The sequence below is a fragment of the Argentina silus genome (genome assembly GCF_951799395.1).
Source record: "Argentina silus genome assembly, chromosome: 2".
NCBI lineage: Eukaryota > Metazoa > Chordata > Actinopteri > Argentiniformes > Argentinidae > Argentina > Argentina silus.
The window spans coordinates 16,830,639-16,843,986 of record NC_139656.1 but is presented as its reverse complement, the minus strand read 5'-3'; the positions used below and the strand labels follow the sequence as shown (position 1 = coordinate 16,843,986).

General features: G+C 46.3%; 1 protein-coding gene across 2 annotated transcripts in view; it reads right to left on the bottom strand.

Moving 5' to 3' along the window:
• Positions 1–744: 744 nt before the first annotated feature.
• The window catches only part of ccdc102a (coiled-coil domain containing 102A), a 53,995-nt gene continuing 41,391 nt past the window's right edge, over positions 745–13,348 (bottom strand). For both annotated transcript variants that reach the window (XM_083697277.1, XM_083697278.1), the window contains exons 7-9: positions 8,284–8,454; positions 8,016–8,119; positions 745–2,224 (exon numbers count right to left, since the gene is read on the bottom strand). In XM_083697277.1, coding sequence (XP_083553403.1) covers positions 2,095–2,224; positions 8,016–8,119; positions 8,284–8,454 — 405 coding nt within the window. In that variant the 3' untranslated portion in view covers positions 745–2,094. The remainder of the gene's footprint in view (positions 2,225–8,015; positions 8,120–8,283; positions 8,455–13,348) is intronic.

Below are 13,348 nucleotides of genomic sequence, written 5' to 3'. Positions count from 1 at the left end.
TTCCTTCTTTTCTCTCTTGCTCTCTCCCTTCATCATTTTCACTCTGTCCCTCCCTCTCTCTCTGTCCTTCTGTGGTGAGCTGAATGGGCTGTCATGAATTGAGTTGGACATGATAGAGTGGTCCCAGAGCTTGGGTATAGGCTATATGCTAGGGGAGAGGAGGGAGTAGAGAGGTCCAGAAGTCTGCACGATACTGTCACAGAGCTCTATCCACACACGGCCAATGCCTAGTCTGCTAGCAAAGCATGACATGAACAGGTACAGGAAAGTATAACATAAGAAAACAGATAATCCTGTATTGTTATAAATGGTGTAATAGAGTATACCGTAAGTTGCCGAAGTGCTCTTTCCCTGCAACAAGTCTATCTGATGACATGTCGTTATTGAGACATAATACTGAATAACAGATAGAAAAGCTGAATGTACTGCACATTCCACTATAAGAACCAGTGTCCAATATACAGAAAAAAATAAGATTGTGACACAAAAGATGTGCATTGTTTTGAACAGCTTGTCTATCCAGAGTGTAGTTGCCTGTGCAGAGCAGACGGTACAGCCCAAGTCTCTGAATCACTAGAATGGCATAGTGTATGTTGGTCTCTGAAGAGAGGGATTGAATTACCAAGACCTGGAACACCTACCACAGCATCATCACTCATAAAGGACAGAGGAGGAGAGGAAACTAGCGTTAAACTTTAATGCCTGAGAACACACAGACCTGACAGGAGGCAGAGAGTGGAGGGAAAAGCAGGGAAAAGCAGGTCCGGTTTTGAGAGGGAAGCTAATCTTGTGCTGGGCTGAGGCGCATGCACAGACGCACATGCACACACTATAGAAAACACACAGTGACACAGCCATGTTTAAATGTACAGTTAACATTTATATAGCTAAATTCAAAAACACTGTGGTACAGATCAATTATAAAAAGAACAACAACATAAATAATTTGCAATCATGACCATTGCAAATAGCTTAGTCCCCATACTGTAGTATCAGATGAGTGAGTGAGAGAGGGAGTGGATGTCTTATTGCTTTCAGAATCAACAGTCCACTATGTGTAAGAGTCAATAAGTCACAGGTGATCATCTTGGTCCTACCCCACGCATCCTGTCCCATTGATTGAGTGGTTGTGGTGAGGGGACAAGGAGACAGGTGGATGAGGGGAAAACAGGGGTGGAATGCCCTCATTGTCACCCCCCAGGGCCGCACGCTCAACAAAGCTACACCTTTTAGAATGATCAGACGGAAATACATGATATAGAACAGAAATGCCCCTCTCAGTCAAGAATCACATCAGCTCTGTTTGACATTTCTATCTGACACACGCACGCACACACACACTTGACCTGAGAGCCAAACACACTTACTGTATGTACAGGTAATGATACTGTACAACCTGTACGTTATAAATTGTACATGACATAACCATACATGACATAACTACTGTATGTGTGTTTTACACGTCATGAGAATATACAACATTCAATGGGTGGAGGAGCTCAGGAGTGAAATGGTAAAAGGCAAAATGGAGGAATATGGAGTGATGTGAATGGGTGGATGAAAAGAGAAAGACAGGAGGCTAACGGACAGGTATGGAACACAGAGGAAAACAGTGAGTGTATAGAAAAGGAGGGAGTGGAAGAGGAGGAGAGATAGATAGAGAAAGAGGAGAGAGTCACTGAAGAAGGGTAGTGGTGAGAGGAACACAGTAAAGTTGTAATACTGATGGTGGTGTTGATAGAGTGAGTGACAGTGTCAATGTGAGATGTAGCAGAGGAGGGTGTTGTAGGGTTGTCGTGGGCTGTACTATAGGGCTCCATCCTGACCCCTACTGGTCACTCAGGAGTAGTTCACAGGTACAGGTGTGTGCGGCAGGTGTCCATGGTAACCCGCTGCTGTGTCAGTCTTTGTTGTTGAGTCAGGGCGACGAGAGATGACAGAAGGTCCAAATACGTCCACCTGTCCATCTCCATCTCCATCTCTTGAAATAAGAAGCCCTATGTCGGAGTCTGTCTGTCCATTGGTCTGTCCATCTGCCTGCCCACATGTCGGTCTGTCGGTCTGTCCAGATATGTCTTTGCGTGTGTCTGTCTTTCAGGGGATCTGGATCTGCAGCTCCTCCTCCTCCTCGTCGGGGTCACTGGGAGGTCCGTCTGGGTTCTCCGGGCTGAAGCGGGCCGACCTCATTTTCCCAAACATACCCGGGTTCTGCTGCCGCCTCAGCCTAGACCAAGGAGAGGAGAGGGAGAGAGTGAGTGGACATGTGGGACAGAACTACAAGTCATGAACTGTGACAATGGATCACACTGCGCTCCGGTCTCTATCGTTTCCAGTAGCTTTGCTAAACATGCTAGCCGGGAGATGTTGTACATTGAATCCCAATGGATTTAAATGGGTTAGGATCAGCACCCCAAGTGCTCAGAAATAAAGTAAAACTCTCTCTATAAGACCACAGTGTTGGGTTCACATAGTCTCTCTTTAACAAGATTGACACTCTTGACGACCGGTGAGCGTTCACTGCAAAAAGCAGCGTGTGCAAAAAAAAAAGGCAGAATTCTGGACTCTGCGTCGGCTAAACAAACCGCCTTAAAAACAGAGTCGGTAACATAAGCATGTGCTGCTTCCGTTGCCAGGTAACGCACAACTGGCCAACACTGACCAGGCAGGCAGCCACTGAACTTCTGCTGTTTTACCGGTGTTGACACCGCCAGCCTGGACCACTCTTATTATGAGCTCAGTTAAACACTCAGGACAGGAAAGGGGAGAGGTGGGGGAGGGGAGGGGAGGAGGTAGAGATGAGAGGAGAGGAGAGAAGGTAAGTGGGGGATGTGGGTAGATGAGAAGAGAGGTAGAGGTTGGGGGGGGTTAGGTTTAGGGATTCGGCCGAGGTTTCCTGATCGGGTCAGGCTGTAATGAATCCCTCTCAGACTCCCAGAAAAGCTTAAATGATTTATCAGCGAGGTGTTTGCCCAATTGATCTTCATCTCAAGATGATTCATAGACTTGACTCGGGGCCCAAAACCATACCTGTGTTTGCAGTCCACCCCGGCCCGCGCCGTAATGACAAAGACAAACAGGTACAAGAGGAAAGCCGCCGCACTTAATTCCTTTAAACCAACACTCTCTCCCCCCCTGTTTTTGTCCCCTCTCTCTCTCCATCTTTCCTCCCTTTCCTGTCTGTATGGCTCCCTCTCTTCTCTCTCTTTACTTTAGCCTCCCTCAGTCCTGCCTTCTTGTGTCGCCACGGGCTCTGTCTATCTCCTGTCAACAACAACAGCTTAATTGTCGGGAAAACGTGTGTTCAAGACAATACCTGTCATCGCGTCTGAGCCGGGGCTCTGTGGGACCGGGTAAATTTGCCAGCTGTCCAGGTAAACAGAGACTAATTAGAAATGAGACGAGGGGAGGAAGGCTGCAGCAGCACCACCACCACAGGCTTAGGGCGGCCAGTGAGTGTGATCCTCAATGACTCACCCTGTTGATGAATAATACAGGACCACTTATGAACTTAGCCAGCAACCATGGGCCGGAGCAGAGACTGAAATCACTGTCATTCAGAGGCGCTGCTGCTTGGGGACGGGGGACGGCGTTGGGGGGGGTTAGATGGAGATGAGACTGAGATATATGAGCTGTGTGCAGAGTAGAAGAGTGGTGGGTGGGTGGGCGCTGTTCATATGAGATATGAACAAGCAGTGGAGGACACACGCATACACACGCAGGTATGGGCTAAAGGCTAGCAGCAGGTGAGCGAGATGCATGCATGAACGTGTGTGCGCGTTCATGCTGGGGGACAGACACACTAAACAGTGACATGTTGTGACATGTTGGTGGCTGTTCTAATTCTGATGCCGTCACCGGCAGGCTTTACCACACACAGGCAGGTCAAAGACTCAACGTGCGTTCACATAATGAATCCACTCCCCTTTTAAATCATTAATGAACCTTTACTTTCATGACTGTATCTTATAAGCTGAAAGTGTGATTTAGCCCAGGAATAGTCTAAATCTGTGTCTGGGGAAACTGCCCACATTGCTGGGATGAACTGGGCAGTATATTTGCAGTGGACCTATTGTATGGTGTAGCTTACAGTATAATGTGATGTTATGATAACTCATAGGGTTGCTCGGACTGGAGTACAGACTGGAGTACAAAGGTTCAACCTTGAAGATTCAACCTTGGAATCAATATCAAATCTCGGCAGGAACAGAACCCACTACGCATTTCCAATAAACAGTGGTTGCTCCCAGATTGTCAACGGTGCATTGCAGTCACACTGCACAGATGATCAGAACTCAAAACATCTGGAGAGGCGTTTTAGATCTACTGTTAGAAACCGCATGAGTGTGACATTTGCAATCTGCTGATCTGGACAACGTGACTGCGACGAGTCCTGTCTCCCTCTCTCCCTGTCGCTCTCCCTCCCCGTCTCCCTCCCACTCTCACTATCCCCATCTGCCCTTCCTGTCTGTGTAGCAGACCTGGGCTGACCCTCTCCACACCAGCCTACTGAGGAGACTCACTGTCAGAAAGTGGGATCCTTTTAACGGCTCTAAATTACACATAAAAGTGTTTTGACCAGTCACCCGCTAAACGGCTAAAAGCTTTTCAATTGAGCCCAAACACTTAGCTAGGCCATGTTTAGGTGAGCGACTGTAAATCTGGAGAACAAGAGGAAGAGAGAGAGAGAGAGAGAGAGAGAGAGAGAGAGAGAGAGCTAAAAGGAGAGATTCCGAGGCTCCCTCTGACATTAATTTATCAAACTTGGCTGCAATTGCTTTTCTCAACAATTTCAACAAAACTCAGAACAGCAAATAGAGGAATGTAACAGAACACCAATACCTAAGCTAAACTTCACCAATGTGTCATCCCTGTTGGCTGTCAGCTGCTGTTACCAGAATAAAATTGAAACAGAGCACAAACGGGAGGAGACATTTTTTTGACCGACCTGAAATACTATGTGAGAGCTATACCACCACACATTAGAATGAGAGGCAATAGAAATAAGGGTTTACAGGAATCACGCCTGTCACTAACACACTAAGCCTGCACCTTATATCCACACACAGATCCAGTGCTCTCTCTCCCTCCCTCTCCCTCAGGCACTTATCTGCCTCTCAAATCGCATTAAACCTCCAACACCGCGCCTCAGTAAAATAAACACACAACACACACACACACACAGGGGAGGGAAACGCATCATAAGCACACACTTCTTGCTGTCAACATCAACAGCTTTTAAACCGAGGGGCTCTGTGCATTAAGCCCCTCGGTATACAGCCAGCCAGTCGTGTGTTAATAGCGTTAGCGCGAGAGGAACAGAGCAGGCATCACGATGGCAGTCTTAATCGGCCCCCTGATTGCGCTAAACAGACATTCCTACTACAGTGAAGGGAAATCAAGAAAAAAAACAGCTTTATTTTCTCTCATTTGTAATTGGCTTTCTAGTGTACAAAATGCCCTGACATGCACGTGAATTCCTCCATGTACACGTATGCACACATGCTCTCACACACACACACACACACACACACACACAATTATGCAGTACTGTATAACTGGCTAGTTGTTACCGCCCAATACTACGGATTGAAGCACCATGTATCATAAAGCCTTCAGCCTGGGTCCTGGTTGAGAGAGCCTTCACATGACACCAGCACACCTCAGGATCAGGACCTTTCCATTTAAACGATGCTCTGACCATGCCTCAGGAGCGGTTTTACAGCAATGTCCTTGTCCTCCATTGTCAGAGGACACATTTCCCATGGCTGCTGTATATCTGATGTGTTCCTTCTCTTATCTCCCTCTTCATTCCACAGACTCTCTCACACACACACACACACACACACACACTCACACACACACACACCCACGCCTCAGCGCCCCCTCTCACCCTTGACCCCAATGCTGTTAACACACCCAGGAGGCCAAAGGTTGTGTGTGTTTGTGAGATAGTAGTGAGGAGGAGTTGTAAAGTGTGAGTGCATCATGGGTAGTATCATGCAAATAAACATGGGTGTAGTTTTATGTGAGCATACATACATGCAAATTCTATTGAAAACATAGGGGGAACATATGTGTGTATGCTTAGAGTCTGTGTATTGCTCCAGGGGTGCTGCATTGCGGCTGACCCTGTGCTCTGTCCCTTTCTGTGTGTGTGTGTGTGTGTGTGTGTGTGTAAAATGCTATGTATGCGTATAAAAGTTGTTGTATTGTATTGTATTTTGTGTGTGTGTGTGTGTGTGTGTGTGTGTGTGTGTGTGTACAGGATCAGTCAAATTCAGGGGGAATTGATTGATAAATCAATATGAAGGATGGACTTTTAACAAGCCACAATAAAACAACAATTCAATGGGTCAGTCCCCAACCACCCAAACCTCCCACACAACCCTCCACTCCCCAGCCTGCTGGAAGTCCCAGAATGCAGCAAGGTCTTTCCCGGATCACCTGCCCAGTTGTGGTGTATATATTGATTTAGGCATTAGGTTTATGATTATAGACTGGGCAAGAGGTAGTAAAGTAGACTCCACTATGTTCTCTCAGACTGAAGGACCGGGAACTATTTCTTTCAGAAGAGAGAGAGAAAGGGAGGGGGAAGCATTAGAAGGGTGAGAGGAGAGAGAGAGAGAGAGAGAGAGAAAGGGAGGGGGAAGCATTAGAAGGGTGAGAGGAGATAGACAGAGAGAGAGAGAAAGGGAAGGGGAAGCATTAGAAGGGTGAGAGGAGAGAGAGAGAGAGAGAGAGAGAGAAAGGGAGGGGGAAGCATTAGAAGGGTGAGAGGAGAGAGAGAGAGAGAGAGAGAGAAAGGGAGGGGGAAGCATTAGAAGGGTGAGAGGAGAGAGAGAGAGAGAGAGAGAGAAAGGGAGGGGGAAGCATTAGAAGGGTGAGAGGAGAGAGAGAGAGAGAGAGAGAGAGAAAGCAGGGAAAATAGTTATAGAGATTGGTAGGTATCCTTAGGGAAGATAAAAAAACTGAATAATACAAAAATTAAAAACCTAAACTCATGAATACGTCCTACTCTGTGTAAGACATGTGATAACTGTCACCCAAGCCTGTATGACTCCTGTGGTTATGGGTTCGTTCCTCTTTCTCCCTATAGCTCAGTATGGTACAGTAACAGCACAATCTCATAGTGTTATGGGGTTATAGGGTACATATCAGGTTACGTATTGTTGCCTGATATAACCTGTCCCAGGTCTGTTATGGTTCCATCATGCTGCTCCACACCAGACACACATTCCCCTCTCAGACGTACTGTGTGTGTGTGTGTGTATGTGTGTGTTTGATGTGTGTGCGTGTATCAGGTCCTGAAGGCGTTACCATGCCGACACGTCTGTCGCTCCTCTGCTGAGCTACAGGGGGGCCAGCGCTGCTGCGCAGCTTGAAGGCTCTCTGTTACTACGGTAACCTGCAGCTGGGAGGCCCACGATTGGCTGTCTGAGGGCATGGGCTGGGACGCCGACGGAATGATAAGGCAGCGAGATGGAGAGAGAGAGAGAGAGAGAGAGAAAGAGAGGAGGGTGTGAGAGGCAGATAGAGGGAGAGAGAGGGGGGGAGAAAAACAGTGCAAGACGCTGAGAGTAGGAGATAGGCAGAGAGGAGACGAGGGAGAAAGAGGGAAAAGAGAGGGCGAGGTGGGGAAACGTCCTAGTGTGAGTAGACAGGGCTGTCTGACAGGCTAAGACTCATGCCTCATAGTGGGCTAATCTCCTTCAGTTAAGACACCTGTGTGAGCTGGAGTCTCTACTGAGCATGACAGCTAGAAGTATATTGTCTGATTAACATCACAAACTACCAGGCCCACTGGCAGGAAGGCTTACAAAAGGCATGACATAGGAAAAGCACACACTTACACTGTGCCCTGCATGTGGATTAGCGTAAGTGTGCTTTCGCTAATAAGTGCGTGAGAGTATGCATGTGATCATACACGATGAGTGTGTGTGAGCACAAACACAGTATGCATGTCAAACACATACAGCAGGAACGTGTGTGTTTGTGTGTGACAGTAGCACTCTGACCTGGACTGCAGGTGCTCCAGCTGGAGCTGAAGGTTCTCAGACTGTTCCACCTGCTCATCCAGAGACCTCTGGAGCTTCCTGGTCTGATTATGTTCCTCATCCAGCTGCAAAACACACACACACACACGCACACGCACACGCACACAATCAGACTTCAATTCCCAGAATCAACATTCAACAAAAAACATAAAGTTCCATATAACAAGTGTATGCAAATGTATTATCAATAATCTAGATGGTGCTTATTCAGTTAAGTGTTGCGGCTCACCTCGTCCTCAGCCTGTCCCAGCTCCTTCTTCAGCTCCTCCACCCTTAGCCTCAATTTCTTCACCTCCGTCTCATGCTGCTCCACCCGCCGGTTGGCATGTGCCAGCTCTGCCATTTTGTCCTGGTACTGCTTCTTCACCTTGGAGTGGACATGGCGCATGTCTGCCAACTCCTGAGGGGGCACAGGAGAGGAAAGAGGATCGGGTCAGTTAGGGCCGGTTTCTCCAAATAAAAGATTCCTCAATGTCTCAGTTGAAAGTGCCATTTAAGTCCATCTCTGTGTCCTAGGGTACATGCAGTCTCGAACAATCTTAAAACCTCCTTGAGTTTCTGTGTGAGGTGTGCGAGTGTTTGGTCTGGTCATTGTTGTGATAGTCATTAGCTAGGTTAAAGAGCAGTTAGTATCTTATTTCTCTTATCTCTTAAAGACAAACATCTAAAGGGAAAGCTGGTGGGCAAGGTTATCCCGTAAAGTAGTGTGAGACAAAGTGTTACAGGCACGACAAGTATACAAAAGAACAAGAACACAAATAAAAGAATGAAATGCTCAAAGCTCGCGCGCTTCTCCTCTTCCGTTGAACATTCAGGCGGCAGTATTTACTAGTCATTATTGTTACTACAGCATCCCTGAATCTTCCAATGAGCATGGTAGGGTAGCACAGACTGTACCATACATGTTTTATGGCCAGGGAAATCAAATCATATGAGAGGGATAGAGCTGACATTCACCACTGCATAGCCAAGCAATAGGGCAGGCCTGGCTACAGGAGCTAGCCTATTGAAAGAGACAGCCCATTGGACCGATTCACTGCTCCAGCACTACACTTAAAAAGCAAGGGAGAGAAAACATACCTTCAAAACAAACACACACACACACACACACACACACACACACACACACCAATGTGAGGAAAGAAGAGATTTGTTTTGTGGTTGAGGTGATGAATTGTCAGTGCAATACCTCAGACCTAATAATGTGGTCTTCTACTTTATGTAAAATCAATTTTCAGGGATGATAGAAGTCTGATGGAATTCTATACCTGTCTCAAACCCATCAGTTCCCACAAACCAATTATCGGTGCCTTTATACCAAGCCACCACTGACAATATCATAATGTCACTATGTCTTACCGTCACTCTCATATTCATATCTCTAACCATACCTTCTGGTAAACAAATCTGACAAATCCCATTCCTCATTATGCATATCCCTCGATGGAAACAGAGAAGTGAGAGAGGAGAGGGGAAGAGTGAGGCATGTATGGACAGACAAAGGGGCATAAATCCATTGTGGCCGCATTTGCCTCCCAGGGCCAATTGAGGCCTTGATTAAGGTAAATTATTTAAAGGTTTCCGTGGATTTCATATGCTGAAGCAGACTGAGGAAGCCCCCCCCCCCCAAAGTGACTATCACCTGGACCCATGACCTCTACACTGCTTCACTCACACACACACACACACACACACACACACACGCAGACACACACCCACACAAAAAAGGAAGGGAGAGTGGGCTTACAGTAAGAGGCAGGAACAGAGAGAGCACATGGGTCATCAATAATTCAACATGGTAATCAAATGTCCAGACTGTGTGCAAACACATGCATAATGGGCTGCCCCACACTCCAAGCCCTGCCTCCACTGAACTGTGATAGGTTACACAAACATGTGTGCATCCACACACACACACACACACACACACACACACACACACACACACACACACACACACACACACACACACACACACACACACTCTTTCTTTCTCTATTTCTCTCTCTCCCTCCCTCCCTCCCATGAAACCCCCTTCAGTCTCCAGACCACCTGGAGAGAAATGTTCCATGATGGTGGGCTCTTTGTTTCTAGGTCACATCAATCGAGGACATGGTCTAGTTCCTGCAGCATGTCTGCATTCTGTAACTGCATGTTGAACATAGCCTGACAGACTGGATCACACAGAGCAGAGATACCCAATCAGATATCAGGACATGACCTAAGCTTATTAAGGGGAAGATTGATTGGATGATTGGTTGGTTGATGTCAGATCTGAAGAGGGTTAAGTTGAGAAGTCTCAAGGTCAACAAACAGACAAAGGCAGAGAGAGGGGGGGAGAAAAAGAGAGATAAAAAGGGGTAATGTAAAGTGGGAGGGGGGGTAGGGAAAGGAGGAGGAGGAAGATAAGGGGAGGGGTGGCATAAGAAAACAGGACAGAAGTGAAGATCAAGAACAAAGGGAATTTGCAGAAGCTAATAGCATGATGAAAAAGAGAAGAGGGGGAGTAATAAATGAAAAGACTATAGTGTGGGGGAGGGGGGGTGAAGGAAGAAGAGCGTGCACATAGAAGTAATAAATTCACATCATTATGGCCCCTTGTCAAAAAAAAAAAAAGAATGTTAAGTCAAACATCAGACAGCGTTCTCTACTTTGGATTTTAAATTTCAGCCCAATGTCATTTTTGTATGTGAAGGAGTGCTTCAATAAAGAGGGGAAGGAAGAAAGAGTGAGGAAGGCTAAGAGCTCACAGTCTCCATAAAACATGAGGGAGGCTGATGAACGATCTATGGTGATGAAGACACTCACTCTGCCCTTCAAATGGGAGGTGAGAGATGGAGATATTGTGTGGTGTGTGTGGGGTTTTCTGAGTGTGTGTGGTGTGCCCATACACTGGAGGAATTGGGTCCAAAATACATATTATACAATTGTATGATAAAAAACATATTTTTCAGAATTAGAAGATGGTTAAGTTGCTCGAAATCCAATGTTAGCTGTCGTCCACCCCGGAAACTGGCAAAGTAGCCACTTCAGGCATTCGCAGAGTTGTTTTGTCAGTGATAGGAATATATATTGTGAAAGTAGCTGAACAACAAAGTGCAACAAAGTGAGTGAGAAGATATTTTAAATTGTGTCACGAATGTTTTTATTCCTGCATCTCATCAGAATGTGCATGTGCGTAGCAGTCACTCTCCTTAAATAAGTACTTTTTTTTGCAGATTGGCAGGCTAACATGCTCTGCTGTGTACAGGGCGGAAAGATCGTAGATTCCTGGACATTACACTTAATAAGGACATTATGCAATATATATATATATAAAAAAACCTGAATGTTTACAGCTCTCCTATTCTTCCCCAGCATTGAAAATACATCCCAGTCCTCATTTTTCCGCAGTGAACCCCCTGGCTCCTCCCATCTCTGTGCTTGTAGTGGGCACACAAGGGCAATGCAATTAAACACACATAACAAACATTATTTTATGGACGCAAATTCCACACGAAGATTGACAGAAATACACGAGCAGGCACCCCCATATACACAACTTCTACGTAAATAAATAAATGTGTGTGTCACGCGTGGCTGGCTGTTAAATGTTTCTCCTTGACTGGCTCCAAGACCATGAAGTCTGCCACAACATCTGCTCCACTGCACTGAAACAAAGGCACACACACACACTGCAAGTGACCACACATACTTCTTCAGGTATATTGCTCACACACTCATATCCTCCCCCTATGCCAATTTCACATAATCACAACACACACACACAGAACAGAACAGAGGAATTGGGTTGATTATATGGCTGTCTGAGGGAGAGGAACCTATTGCACTGCTCAAGCGTGGTTGGTCAGGATTAGATCAACCCTATGGAGACGGGATAACAAGGAGAAGGAGGGAGGGAGAGAGAGGGACAGATGAAGAGGGACATCAATCAATGGCAAACCGGGGGCATTGGGAGTAGCGTAACAGTAATGGTTCACTGTCAGCAAAGCCCATTCCCACTGAAACACTCTGTGTGATTCACAGTCCCCCTACAACCATGAGGAGTCAGAGGGATTCTACAGGGAACAGCTAGCCCCCGGTATAGTCTATACCACAGCCACACAGTCTCCTACACTGAGCAGTACAGTCAGACAGTCTGCACCATGCAGCAAAACAACAATACACAGTATTTGTCATCTCTGAGAACAAACATACAGTTCTGGCAGAGGATGTGGAGAATAATTAGAAGCAATAATTAAAACAAACACAGACACACACACCTCTCCAAGCAGACAACCCCTTGCCTCAAAGTAGGAGCCCATCTGCAGTAATTGGTGGAGCAGGTGCATGGCCTTCGGGGCAACCGCTGGAGTTAATCTCTCTGTGTACCTGGCAACCGCACAACTTCATTACCCTGACCACATCTCCCAACACCTAACCCCCCACCCCTCGCTAAAAACAACAACTCTTTAAAACAGTTACTGCTGCATCAAAGCTAGTTTAGGTTTTCGGCTCTACAATACCTTGCTCTCCTCCATCCAGTCTCTGTATCACTATGATTACTGTACCACCGTCAGCCCCAATCAATGTAAACACACACTCCTTTCCTCTAACCTTTCTTTCACCTCTATCTTCTTATCATCTCCTTCCTCCCTGTCTCTAAAACACATTTTGCTGACCCTTGCCCCTCTCTTCTTCTCTTTTTCTCTTCTCAGAGCTCAGGATAAGTGGCTAAAAAGCACATGCACACACGTACACACACACACACACACACTGGAACGCATGTGCCCTCAAATTACCTCAGCTTCTGCATGGTATCTGTAAAATGTCCTCCCTCTCTCTCTTGCTCACATTTTACAGTGGCAGTGTTTTTTTGCCCTTCACACACACACACACACACACACACACACACACACACACACACACACGCCAAATGTATTTTCTGTATTTTAATTAAAATACTTTTGTCCTAAGTATTTTGTAGTTTATTTTTGATACATTGGTCTTTAGGGTATTTTGTTACATTATACATATTGATGTATCTTTGCTCATCTCTGCTAATGACACAGACTGAGGGGGGAGGACGGCCTCTGTGCTGCCTGCTAACTGCAGCATTACCCTGTGGAACCTCATAAATAACCCACTGGGGCAGGCAATAATGGAGTCATTTACACCACATCTCAGACCACACGGCCTACCTGCCACTTATAGGCCCGTTTAGCCTGAGTAAAGATTAGGGGAGAGCTGCATCACACTGAATGGTGTCCACACTGAATGATGCACTGACAGGCTTTACACATACATGTGTTTTA